General features: G+C 37.0%; 1 protein-coding gene across 1 annotated transcript in view; it reads right to left on the bottom strand.

Moving 5' to 3' along the window:
• The window catches only part of LOC140135661 (scavenger receptor cysteine-rich domain-containing protein DMBT1-like), a 166,415-nt gene that overhangs the window by 52,048 nt on the left and 100,161 nt on the right, over positions 1 to 14,206 (bottom strand). The window contains exons 14-17 of the mRNA XM_072157239.1: positions 1,908 to 2,117; positions 1,430 to 1,564; positions 924 to 1,121; positions 77 to 223 (exon numbers count right to left, since the gene is read on the bottom strand). Of these exons, the coding sequence (XP_072013340.1) occupies positions 77 to 223; positions 924 to 1,121; positions 1,430 to 1,564; positions 1,908 to 2,117 (690 nt within the window). The remainder of the gene's footprint in view (positions 1 to 76; positions 224 to 923; positions 1,122 to 1,429; positions 1,565 to 1,907; positions 2,118 to 14,206) is intronic.

Below are 14,206 nucleotides of genomic sequence, written 5' to 3'. Positions count from 1 at the left end.
CCCGATTTATATCCATTCGAAACACATACACCCCACACCAGATGGAAATTCACAAAAGATTATGAATAGTCCTTACCTCCTGAAACGTTATGTGTCGTACATGAAATTCCAACGTCTTCTCCATGATGACAATTTTGAACACCCCAACTGCTGTGCCTACATTTACTCAGCGTTTCCTCTGTACCATTACAATCTAAATTATTTAACCAAATAATCCCACTTCCTATAATAAAAAAAACCCATTTTTGAGCAATATTACTTGTGCGTATTTGGGGTAACGTATCTGTGGTAACGTATCTGTGAAGAAAGTATATATAGATGATTTGGCAGCATTTCCTGATCAGGCAGTCGGACCGGACTGGTAACAATATTGGCGACATAGTCTTAATGACCTGTTGGTAAAATTTTATAGCCTGTCATTATAATTAGGGCATGATACCAGCTAATGAAAAGTACTTATAATCCATTACATGCGCGCATGTTTAGCGAGCAGGGACACATTATACGGAACGCACCTTGGCTGCCGACATGGAGGAAAACAATAGATATGCATAATCATCTTTATTTTTTTTTACTTTCTAGGCATGTTACAACTTCTAGCCCCACACATTTTAGAAAGCAACTCCTAAGTATAAGTTATATTTTTAATTGTCATTTCTTTCTGACGAAACAAGTCTGAATACGACTTGAAACTACGGGCGACACAGATTTGGCATTTTGTACACTTTATCGGAGAATGCACCATATACCTGTTCGTGAAATCTATCCCTCGTCACAATTTGCTGAATCATGTCATACTATCAAAATAGACTAATTCCAATCAGCCGTCTACACTGTACTGTGTATGCTTCGTAGTGACGGTTGACGACTGAGGGCAGCAGCAGTCTACTATCAAAATCATTATTCAGAATAACTACACTTACCTTGCGGTATCGAACCATCGGTTATTACAGAGGTCGCATCCACAAACCCCAGTTGCCGACAGGCTACTTGGGCATCGTTAGTATCAAAATAGTCATCACAAATACTCCCCCATTCACCGTTGTGATATATGTCAAGCCTCCCGCGATTATTACTGCCCACTAACCGAAGGCTTCCTTCTGCGGCTGGTATTGGTGTAGCTGAATAAGACAACATTTATAAGTGTAATTTGAATTATAACAGATGCGTTTGTAATACTATACTTGATTCATCGCTACACGTCACACATCTTCTAGATGACCACAATGATTGTACTTACTACTTGTTCCATCCCTACAGATTAGTCCCACATCTTCTAGATGACCACAATTATTGTACTTACTACTTGTTCCATCTCTACAGATTAGTCCCACATCTTCTAGATGACCACAATTATTGTACTTACTACTTGTTCCATCCCTACAGATTAGTCCCACATCTTCTAGATGACCACAATTATTGTACTTACTACTTGTTCCATCCCTACAAATTAGTCCCACATCTTCAAGATGACCACAATTGTTCACGCTCCATCCAGCATGAGAGCACGCGGACAAAGTAGTCTCGTTACCAGCACACTGAATGTCATCAAGCCATATTGGTCCTGAAAGACAACAAACGTGTTGGCTCCTTTAGATGTTCTGTAAACGAGCAGGTCCATTTGTATATCACTCAAAAATGCTAGACTTGATACAAATACATACGCGAAAAGCTTTGAAAGGATCAAAGAAGAAAAACATCGTGCTATACAATGTCGGCTACAATGATAGTCAGGGTAGCGAAGGAATAAACTAAAATAGATAATTGGAGAGATAAAATCAAAAGGCCATTTAAAAACAAACACAGTTTGGAACATTGCTTGTATATTTTGTTAGTATGAAATAGTTTAGCATGAGATAATAATTTTGGACTGATGTGTCAAAGTAAAAGTATAAATCTAAACGTACCTGATCCAGTTCCATATATATTTTCAGTAACAACCTGGTTCACTACTTCAAAACCAAGCTGTTTACAAGCAACAGTGCCGTCATCATAGTCAAAATAGTCATCACATATTGTCCCCCATATTCCTCCGTAATAAATTTCCAGACGTCCTTCTTTATCTGTTGAACCACCGACGAGTCGAATGGTGCCTTCGGGTGGACCTGATGGATTAACTGTATTTAATGCTTTTTTTAAAAGATGCTGTACTTCATTCCGTTTTGTATATGACCACGTGTCTTGAGTTAGGCGACAAATCACTGATATTTGTACTTGTAACTTCTTAATACTTGCCCCTATCAAGAAAATAATGTCATTTTTGACTTTCTTGGAGCAAGAGCTTCAAAAATATGTATTCTATTAATAGGGCGAGATGTTTAGTTTGTGCACGGCAAACGTTTGAATCAAAAAAGGCGTACATTTCTTGAATTTTTTGTCACGCAATAGGGTTCCAACTTATGACACATGACCATATGCTATACTTATAGATATTGATTCCACCGTCATATTGATTGAATTTAACTTTTCCATTTCGACAAGTAAGAAAAATACATGGAAAGGAGTCGCCACTTCAGATAATATCAGTAACGATCTCAAGCAGTACTGTGTGCTTACGTGAAGGATGCGTAATATTTCTCTTCAGTTCTATATCTAGTTAAATGATGATGTCCCTTATTACGCGGACAATACCACCACTGGAGCAAAAAGTACAGACCAACTGTTATCAAGCCACCACTATGCCGATGACTTCGTACATGTAGGCCTAGTACTCAGTAAGATCACCATCTGTGAGCAAACCACAACTTGACAGTGCATACATGGGCAAACTGGGAGTTCATCTACTTTGGTATAACATTTTGTAGTATTAGCAAGATAACTGTAAATATGTTATTAAGAACACAATTGTCAAACCCAGGATGTGTTCAAAGACAATGCCTACATAGAGTACCAATGCCAACTTAACCAAAGCTTTCCAGAGAGTTCACGCCGTTTTCAATGACAGAGTTTTAGATTCGGCATAGTACAGAAGAAATTCATGAGAGAGTACAATATTAATAGAATGTTTACCTGCTGTGTCATTGGTACATCGGAGGCCAACGTCTTCAGAATGTCCGCAATTCTCAACACCCCATCCACCATGTGTGCAATCCTGCAAACGTTTTTCATGGCCTTGGCAATTGACATCGTCGAGCCATGTGGTGCCCACAGCTGTAAAACGATCAACATATTATGCGCACGAATTAACACAAGACCATTTGCCCTATAATTACAAAATCCTCTTATAGCTTTATACTCCATAATATTTCGATTATTCGATGCTGAATACGTTCAACAAGTTATTCAATCCTTTTCAAGTCACTTTTATCTTCTAACGTATGTTTCTTCGTCAACAAGTATTCGTTTAGAAGATAAAATTAAAATAAAATTACTTAAACCATGTTTAATGTATTCCACATGGATTGTATAGACCTACATGTAAAGCGGCCCTAATAATTCTCACTGAACTAATTTACGGTAAAGCCACCCTTAACTGTATTATGTATGTATCACCCACAACGCTTCAACTAAAACAATTAGTATGACGCGACAGGTTCACCCATGTCATTTCAGATTTTTGAAAACAAACTGAGGGAGTCCTACCTGCAAATGTTACTATATTATATAAAGATTTAAAACATGGCTCAGAAATGTTTTTTTAAAAATCATTTCAGTATTTTTAGTTACGACTGTATCAAAGACTAATCAACATGTTCAATTCATAATGCTTTTTGGAAAAAGGAAAATAAAAATACATAATTACGTAATTTTCATTTACATCTGCATTAGGTCCCTAACTGATAGGCCCTATGTCGTGTTTCGGGCTGCATATACTAAAAGTTGTGAGAAATAAGTTAATTTTCAGTTCTTGACATACCGGGCCCGAAAATATATCTTAGATCGATAACCTCGCCCAAATCAGAGAATCCTAGTTGAATACAAGCAACTCTTCCTTCTGTAGATTCGAAATAATCGTCACATACTGTGCCCCATCGTCCGTCATGGTAAATTTCCAGCCGTCCACTTAAGGGCGATGGACCCTTAACAAGTCGTACCTCTCCGTCAGATATATCTATTGCAAAAAAATTGATATTTATATCATAATTATGTTAAGTTTATACCTACTAAAAATGGTACACAGCTGCTGTATACCCCAACATTGGAGATCATTGAAAAACAAATACGCATTTTGAGACCTTAACTTCAACAGCACTGTTTTACGATTTTCTACAAGAATAAAATTCTTTATCAAGTTCACAATATACTGCCCAGCATCACAATTAATATTCAAAATATCGCGATGTTCGCATGCTGTCACTGAATGAAATGGGGAAATACACGTCATTGCATGTACAAAGTGACATCTTTTACATTTTGAGCAGTCTATAATTGCGTGTGAGCCTGACATCCTCAGATGGGGTGTTTGGTACCAGTTGGGGGCAAAGCTGCACTGCTACCAGAGATAGTTGACATCATGGGCTACACGAAAATGCATGATAGCAATTGAACCGGAGTAGCTTTTGGCGGGAAATGGCCATCGAACTTTAAACAGGGTCAAATTTTTAAGTTGCTTAAATTGTGTTTAAAACCATTCCAATGTATTCCTCTAGTCACAAGGATTCAGAAAATGTATAGTTAGTTTGATATATAGGACGTACTGTTCTTGAGTTATAGCCGAAAAGGTCAAAGGTTACGTTTTTGGCTCTTTGGGCTCAAAAACATCAAAGTGCTCCGATTTAGCCAAAAGAGGTGTCATATTGTTCGTTTTGATAAAACAATTCAAATAAGGATAGGATTGCACCATCTATGATGTATCGTTACCTAGGTAACACAGCAAAATAGGTCAAGTACCGTTGATGCCTACCCAGCAAACACAAAACGTTTTCGACATCATTCGCAAAAGGTTATAAAAGGTTGTCAGAAAACGTTTAAATGTCGGGTTATATAAAGGGTATATTAAGAGTATAAAACGTTTTCATAACATTTTTGATAATCTACTGCTCTGTAAACAAATTTTTTTTTCAAAAAACGTTTAAATGTCGGGTTATATAAAGGGTATATTAAGAGTATAAAACGTTTTCATAACATTTTTTGATAATCTACTGCTCTGTAAACAAAAATGTTTTTCAAAAAACGTTTAAATGTCGGGTTATATAAAGGGTATAAAACGTTTTAATAACATTCCAAAAACATTCTTGAAAACTTGATACAAAACATTCTAAACAGAATGTGATTTTGGGGTTGAAAATTTTTGTTGCGAAAACTGTTTGCACAAAATATTTTCAATAACGTTTTAAAAACGTTTTCGTAACCCGACATTTAAATGTTATTAAAAGGTTTTGAAAAAAACATTTTAAGAACATTTCTGTGTTAGCTGGGTTCAAATATTTTAACATAATGTTATTTAAGTATTGACACAATATTTGGCAAAAATGTTTGCAAAAATAGTTTACAATAACATTTTTAGAAAACATTTAAAAATATTGTTGTAGTGTGTTTTCATACAAAACGTTTTAAAACGTTATAATGACCTTTATATAACCCGACATTTTAATGTTATTAAAATGTTTTTACCTAAACCAAAAGCCAAAATATAACTTATCTAAAACGTTTAAAAACGTTTTTGTGTTTGCTGGGTATTGACCTTGACCTAATTTGCTGTGTTACCAAGGTAACGAAACAACATCCAAGATGGTGCAATCCAACGAATATTCTACGTCGAATAGTTGGAGTAATGCCACTAATACCATTAGTGGCATATGCAAGTGCCATACAAATCGGGTGGGGTTTTATTTGTTTATTTAAAATAACTTCAGAGACATGCAAACAATATATCAGATGCTTGCTCAAAGGTGAAAACACTATACGAAAAGCATCCTTACAACAAAAAGAAAATATTGCAAATTTACAGGAAAAAGACAAGGATACACGTTGAACAAACATGAGTCTATATGAAAGAAGAAGCAACTTGCTCTGGGAGTTTGTTCCAAGCAATAGCTGCTGAGTAAAGAACTGCCTTTGGAGAATTTGGAGAAATTGAACTTGACAATGCCGGGATTGATGGACTTGGCAATACTGGGATTGATAGAAAGTGACTGCAAAGATGCACATATAGCAACAGATCAAAAGGGAAATAAGGGGGTTAAGGTTATATTATTTAAGGTGTTATCTACCTGTTCTGCTGCTTCCATTTAGGCATGCTACTCCTACGTCCTCATTGTGGCCGCAGTTGGCCACACCAATGCCACTATGTGGACAATCAAATAAACGGTTCTCGGTCCCGACACATTGTAGGTCATCAAGGAGTACAGGACCGGAAGCTGTTGTAGTCAAAATGAATGTGTTTAAAAATATTTAAAAGAATTAAGAAGATTGTGCTTTATATAATTCTTGTTAATTTTAATGTCAATACACTTTGAAATAGAAGACTCACGTTGAAGAGAGGAGAATCATTGTTTTTCTTATTAAAATGACCAACTCCTTTACCGTTTTCACTGTTTAATAGAACTTAAGGCAACACCTTTTTGAATAACACTCGCCTCGTACTTTGAACTTAAGAACCATATTTATGATGTACGGTATGTTCTTTTATTAAAATTTCGACCTACCAGGTGGGATTGCGCTAAGAGAAACAGTGAAGAAACTATCTGAATATGAAAAACCCATTTGTCGACATGCCACATCAGCGTCAGTTGGATCAAAGTGATCATCACATATTGTACCCCATATACCATTGTTATATATTTCAAGTCGACCGTCAAGGGATGTTTGGCCACCTACTAATCGCAATGTATACTCTGAGGAAGAAATGGGTTAACAAGGAATTAGTAACAGTTTTAATTAGTATGCTTAACTTGGCTGTGTACTCTAGACGTTGTTTCTTTCGAGGAACTGAGCTTTTTTGATCTATGTAATTAGTAATGTTGTTTTTATATATCAAGCTCAGATTTGTAAACCCCAACTATTTAAAAGGGCATTTCGTGATCTACAGCATCCCCCCACTTTTCTTTAAAAAGTTGAGATTTTTATATCACTGGAAACCTCTGGCTTTTTTAATGTTTATGTACAAAACATTTCTTGCAGATTAATTCGTTTAGCCAAGATATCGTGAAATTTGAATTTCGTTCTGGCATGTCTGGTATACCAGAACGAAATTACAACATATTGTCTATGGAGCACTGTAATACACATAATCATGCATAATTTTCATTTCATGTAATTTGAAAGGACATAAATTCTTTGTTGAACCAGCCGGGCACAACCGCGCAACCCCAGACAAACAAGTACCTAGACAACCGACTTTGCTTCACGTAGTGAATTCAATGCATAGTAACAATTTTGACAAGGACGAGCGCGTCAAACATGTATGCGATATTTCTCCGCGCCTGGGTCACGTCGCTCCGTTTTAGGTGATAAAATGTGGGGTTTTTTAATATCAGGTAATTATTGAATTTCGATCAAACTCAAGAGGCTGTGAATTTACCCGATATTCACGTGATATGAGGGAGAAAAACAAGACTTGTCGCATTCTCTTTTGTGCAAAATGTGAACATTTTTAACGTCAACGGCGATTATTTCCATGTTAATATTCTCGTTGTATAGAAAAAAATGGAAAGGTTATGAAGGAAATAACATTTAACCCTATATCGCATGTAATCATAAAGCTTTTTCCAAATGTGCTGCGCCATTTACTGTCAAAGACCATGATCGAAAGATCTCATCAGCTGCCATGTTCGTGTTATTAGGCATATGCATCATAGACCATGAAGTCTCGAGCCCAGAATTATTGATAATTCGGTCGATTCACAATACAATGCACCTCTAGTAGTTGCTGGGAAAGGCCAATAAATACGCAGTGCATTAATATAGGAAAATGTCGAAATTCTAATCCCGCAAAATACAAACACAACGTGGAAACAAATGTAATTGCTTACTTGTTTCACATACGTAATGAACCACTAAATATTTTTCTGTGCCATAACATGGGTCACCAAAAATCCCATTAGATGGGTGTACTGTACACGATTGTCGCCCATTGCACAATTCTGCAACCTTGGCCGCGGATGTTTCAAATCTACAGTCGTCATTCTAGCCCTCCTTCCAGGCACAAGTGCTCCTATCCAAACGACCATAGTTTGCAAATTGTACTAAAATATACTGCCCAACATCACAATTAATATTCAAAATCTCACGATTGTCACAGACTGTCGATACTAACACTAAATAAAATGTTTACATTTGGAGCACCTTCTAGTATTTTGCAATACCTTGCGTTTGCCTTATCGGCTAAATTAAAAACTTTGCTTCTTGCTTATCGTATGAGACGAGTGATACGAAATTATACCCCCACCAAAGTATTTATGAACGGCCCCTTAAAAACAATCTTACCTTCATCTAATTCAGTATCGTTAATGCATAAAATTGCAGCGTCTTGTGGTGAGGAAAAACGAGTCCCGGGACGTCTGGAATCACTACATAACGAGATTCCCCATCCGTTATGTTCACAATCAGCTACACGTGTTTCGTTGCCATGACATGCTAGGTTGCCTAACCACATCGGCCCACTTCCTGCAAAGAAAAAAATAATATAATTATCGTCTTCAACAAAACACCATTTAATTTCCACCTTTTAGTTCAAATGACAGCTATCAAATTAATCTAGCTGTATACTTTTAAATTATTTATAACAATATTTTTTATCTAGTTATTATTTATCTCTACATTTATATTTTGTGAAATTTGAGGGCGCTCATTACAATGTGGTTATTCAGTTGCAACATTACGCAATTTATACATGTTTTCAAAATGATACTAATCTGAAGTACACGTGGTAAACAAAGCTTTAGATATATAGCGCTCTTGATGTTTTCAATACAAATTATACATGGACCAAACAGTGGTGTCCACAACTGACCTTCTTCTGATTTATTTGTAATTTTGCGAAGAGGCTTTACCAGATTTGTACCCGAGTCCAGCTCGTCCGAGTCCGAGCCGTGGCGAGTCCGGTTGAATCCGAGCTCAGGCCGAGTCCGAGTCCGAGTCCAACAAAAATACGACCCGAGTCCGAACTCGAGTCCGGACTCGGTCAGAGTACATGCCTGGGGCGGGGCATAGTGCAGTGTCGTCCACGGCATATTCACCGTGACCTTTCCAGCTATAAACCCGCTTATTGAAGGAAGATTAAACCGATATATGCAGTTATTACCACCTGATAATATTGATCCAATAAGCGACCGAATTGTCCGCTACGGACGACTAATCCAATCGATAATGACGCTATTGACATGTACGAGCGGAGCTCCACTGACCGAGTTTTGGGGTATTTTTCACTGGTTTGCAGCTGTTTGCTGTCATTTACTCATCAAGGCGGATTACATATGACGGTTTTATGACACCAATCTTACAAATACGACCAAGAAATGGCTGCCCGGTGAAGCAAAATGTGCATTGGAATAACACGGCGAGTTTGGATAGATGGTAGGATTTCTTTTTAATAAAATGTATGTTCCCCGTTATTAAAGCTTGTACCGGGTTGAAGATTCAGATATCTGGGAAAGAATAAGTAATTGAAACATAGAGCAAGTACTAAAATCATAGCTTTTATACTTTTTGATATAAGATGCTAACTAGTTCATCCCATATAGCTACAACATAGCGCTACCAGCAGGGTTTAATTGCCTATTGTGAGTGCCCATGTGTTGTGTGCATACATGTAATTAACAATAACTGCATGATGGCACTCAACTTTAGATCTGACAGGTATTATATATCTACCAAGTATTGGTTTATCATGCTTATATATCATGCTTATTTGTAATACATTCAAATATAGTGTAAACACATTGATGGTAACTAATCTGGTTACTTCACTACTTCTACGGCGAAATCCGCTGGTAATTCTTGGTAATTAGAACTAAACACTAACCTGCTCCGTATTGTGAAGTTCCATAAAGCTGGGCACCGGCAGCTCTTGAAAATCCCAATTGTATGCAGGCCACATTTGCGTCTGCGAGGTCAAACGAGTAATCACAAAAGCTTCCCCACAGCCCATCATGGACAATCTCGAGCCGCCCACGGTCAGCACTCTCGCCACCAACCAATCGGAGACTGCCTTCATCAATTGAAAACTCTTCAAAGAAGCGAAGAAAATAGTTGAGAAGAGTATACTATTTACAGTGCATCCAATATGATGATATTTTATATCACATAGTGATCAACATTGGAATCTGGTAATTCGGTCCTAATGGGTATAACATCGATATAGACCTTTTTCACTTCTTCCCATCATGCACTATTCCAGGAGGGTATGATACATCGTGTGCATTGCATGGTCTTTGCAATTATGTTGGCTTAATATTGGCATACTGATTCCATATAATGTGGATATCGTAAAGGTCATCGATTATGCAATTATTAAAATACACGAGAAATCCAGTTATAGAGCGATGTAGAACATATGTGTAAGAGATTGTTGTTTACGTTTATATTTTTTTCATCTCTAAAAAAATTGAAAAGGACGCCGGCCGATATCACTGCGTGTCCCGTCATTAGTTCTTCACTTCTAGGTCTATAAAACGAAAGGTATTAGTCATCGTGATTCCTTTTTTACGATGAAGGCACCAGCCGAAATGTCCGCATTCCAGAATGTAATGAACATAACGATGTATACCCCCGGGGAGATGATGCGTTTTGCGACAGTACACCCTGGAATAGTGCATGATGGGAAGTAGAGAAAAGGGTCTATTGCTTTAATATTCCGTTATTATAAACATGGTTAATATTCTATAACATGATTCTATATCATAGGTTACTGTACAGTTATTTATGTTTTACGGACTAAATTGGTTGGCTAGCACTCTACATATCAACCACTGCACGCTACAGTACTGGGACCTGGGACATCCCAGAAATGAGCTTATCCCAGATGCCCCTCTCTGACAGAACAAAAAAGGCGTCACTACTTTAAGTAGGCCTATAACTTGCCAATTTTGTAGGTGTATACATCTACATCTACAAAATACTCAATAACGTTGCTAAAAGCAATATCTAATTGAGATTGTCTGATTTCCCTATTCCCATTTCCCCGATATACCCCTGGAAACAAAAAACTATTTTTTATGGCTAATTCATTTCTGACCGATAAAAAAATCAAATAGCATAATAATAATTAAATAATAAAAAAAAGCACCTTTACATACCTGTAAAAAATGGTAAATTTTATTTCCAGTGTATTATTATAAGTCTCAATATGATCCATTCGTTTCAGATGTTCAACAAAATATTGGAATACGTACTACTTAAATAAAATATGCTTACCTCGGTTGCATATAACTCCTGCATCCCGTGAATGGGTACAGTGTGTTGATCCCCATCCGTCCTGATGCGCCGAACATTCTCGTTCATAGAGCGAAGGAGATGTATATCCGCAGCGCACATGATATAACCATATAGTGCCATTACCAGGACCGCCAAAGTTAAGACCTGACCACTGATTGCCGTGTATTACGGTCGATACTGATGGGAATCCTAGTTGTCTGCATACAACTTGACCATCTCTGAAAAAGTCAAAAAATTATTCTAATGACAATACATTATATCCCATTATAACCCGCCATCATCTTGCGATATCAATGATTTTTGTGTCACGGGGGAAGAACATCGTGTATCAAAAAAAACAAACAACAAAAACAACGAGTGAAAACATGGTAAAATAAAATGTCACTCATAGAAAAAGTAATCGTTTTGGACACCCATACAAGTTTTGTTGAAAGCAATAATAGTGTAAAACAGCGACGGCAGAACGATTTTGAAAGTGGAGGGGGCAGTATTAGTGGATGATGTAGGAAAATAATGGCCGTAAGACGGCCATGGCGTCGCGCTTGCCCAACGCAGGGGGATGTCTGAGAAGTGACAACCCCCCTCAGAAGTGAGAAACACTTGCAAATGAAGGCCCATTTGGTGGACTATTTTGGTACTATTATTATGTACAATTTTACTTTTACTTTTAATTTGAAGTCCAAAATTTGGTTAAATGAAGGCCCAAATTCGTGGATAAGTTTTTTATCATTAGGCCTACTTGTTATGTTCCCCCAAAATATTTTATAATATTAATTAAAAGTTATGTATTTTGTCATCAGACATTAGTTTTCTCTTGTTTTAATATTTATCTCTATTTGTTTGTACATGGAATATTCTAGAATGTTAATGATTAAAGTGATCAAGAAAGTCATATCTAGTTACATGTGGAGGTTTCTGGAAGCATTTGGATAGTACTATGATCCCGAAGCTTCTGGAACATTCAGTGGTGGCGCTATTACATTAACCACTTATACACACTAATGAAACCTGATTGGTTTGTGTTGAGGTAATGTGTTATTTTTAGAACTGATGTATACTGATTAATTAGTGATTGGCTTGTGGTGATGTAAGGGGCTATTTTAAGAAATAATGTAATATGCCATATATGGGATGATTAACTGTTGTTATATGCCATAAATAGTTAAGAAGATTCTGGAATGAGAAGAAATTGTATATAAAGCCTTGATAGTAAATGATCTTGAGAGAGATGAAGTTCTAAGAGAGAGATCTGTGAAATTTACAGCCTGTCTCAAAAAAAATTGTGCAAGTGAAAAGCGCCCTCTATGGCAATTAGAGAATACCGTTGTGACATAATGCTTACATCAACGTCACGGGCGCAGTCTTTGCTCTCAAATGCCGTTTGTTCTGTTCAATTTGCTTGTTCCAATTTCGAGATATGTTTAATTAACAACGAAAGGGTAAAATCACAATTGTGCCACTTTTACTAGGGAAGAGAGCTGTACATGTAAATCAATGATAGCTGATGTTAATGCGTCTAATGCACTTTTTACAGCAGAATGTGAAATATTTATTTATCTTTTAATCTCTTTTAAGTGGAAAAAGAGAATCATCATTCCTGCATCATGATAAAACAGTAAAACAGTCAAAAAAAAATTGTATTGTGTTATTGATGCATTCTTTTGATTTCACGAAGGAAGTCTTGATAAACTTGATGCTATCACTGTTACATGTAAAGCCCTCTTCCCTACTAAAAGTGGCACAATTGTGATTTTACCCTTTCGTCTTTAACTAAACATATCTCGAGATTAAAACAAGCAAATTGAACAGAACAAACGGCATTTCAGAGGTAAGACTATGCCCTTGACGTTGATGTAAGCATTATGTCACAACGGTATTTTCTAATTGCCAGAGAGAGCGCTTTTCACTTGCACAATTTTTTTTGAGACAGGCTGTATGTTAGCCAGTATTGTTACAAAGTTACCATAATTGAAGTCTTCAAACTTCGGTTCGCGGTTCTTGTGTTAGAGAGAATAAAATACGCCAATGGCGGTAGTAGAGCCAATACTGCTTGATTGTGCTGTCGAGTTGAGCAGAAAGCTTGCTCAAGATATCTCCGAGAGAGGAGTTTACGGTCAACATAGACGACCATTAGGAAAGCACTAGCATAGAGTCAGTCAACCAAGATATCCAGACTTAGTTAAGTAAATATAGCTAAAGAAATTCTAATAATTAAGTATTAAGTAAATGTTGTAATATAAGGATTTGATTGATAGCCATACTGTACTAATTAATAAATAATCATAAGTTGTTATATAATAAACAGTGTGTGTTGGTGTCTAAAGCAGAGATAAAACGGGGGGAGTTGTTTATCCATACACAGTGGGTTGGACAATTTTGCAAAATGAATTGAAGCCATTTGGTGCATCATTTGTACACTTTCTTTCAGGGTCTAGAATAGAGATTATTAATGTTCATCCTAACATGTGACACACATCACATTTGATTAAAATGGGAGGCCAGTCCCCCCGGTGGAAAAAGTTGGGGGGGGCACTGTCCCCCTTCCTCCGATTCCATATATCAGGGGGGGGGGGGGCACATCCCCGCCCTCGCCCTCAGACTTCGTGGTCATATTTTGTTTCCATACCAAAGATAATTTGCGCCCCGGTTTATGGAGTTCTGTATACGCCCCTGAATTAGGTTGATCTTCGTGTCAAAAATAACTGTTCCCATTTTTCATTTCAAATTTTATATTTGAACACTTAAGACGTACGTGAGACCCGCGGTTACTCATAAATACAATTAAAAACCTAACAGCTCAAGTGAAATGGCTGATGTAGAAATCTCCAGTGTGTACATGTACAATGGGAACTTTCATGTATCTGGAACCAATTTTAGGGTGTTTTGCTAA

The sequence above is a fragment of the Amphiura filiformis genome, chromosome 16 (assembly GCF_039555335.1).
Source record: "Amphiura filiformis chromosome 16, Afil_fr2py, whole genome shotgun sequence".
Classification (NCBI taxonomy): Eukaryota; Metazoa; Echinodermata; class Ophiuroidea; order Amphilepidida; family Amphiuridae; genus Amphiura; species Amphiura filiformis.
Note: the sequence above shows the minus strand (reverse complement) of the source record. Positions and strands in the feature narration are given on the sequence as shown.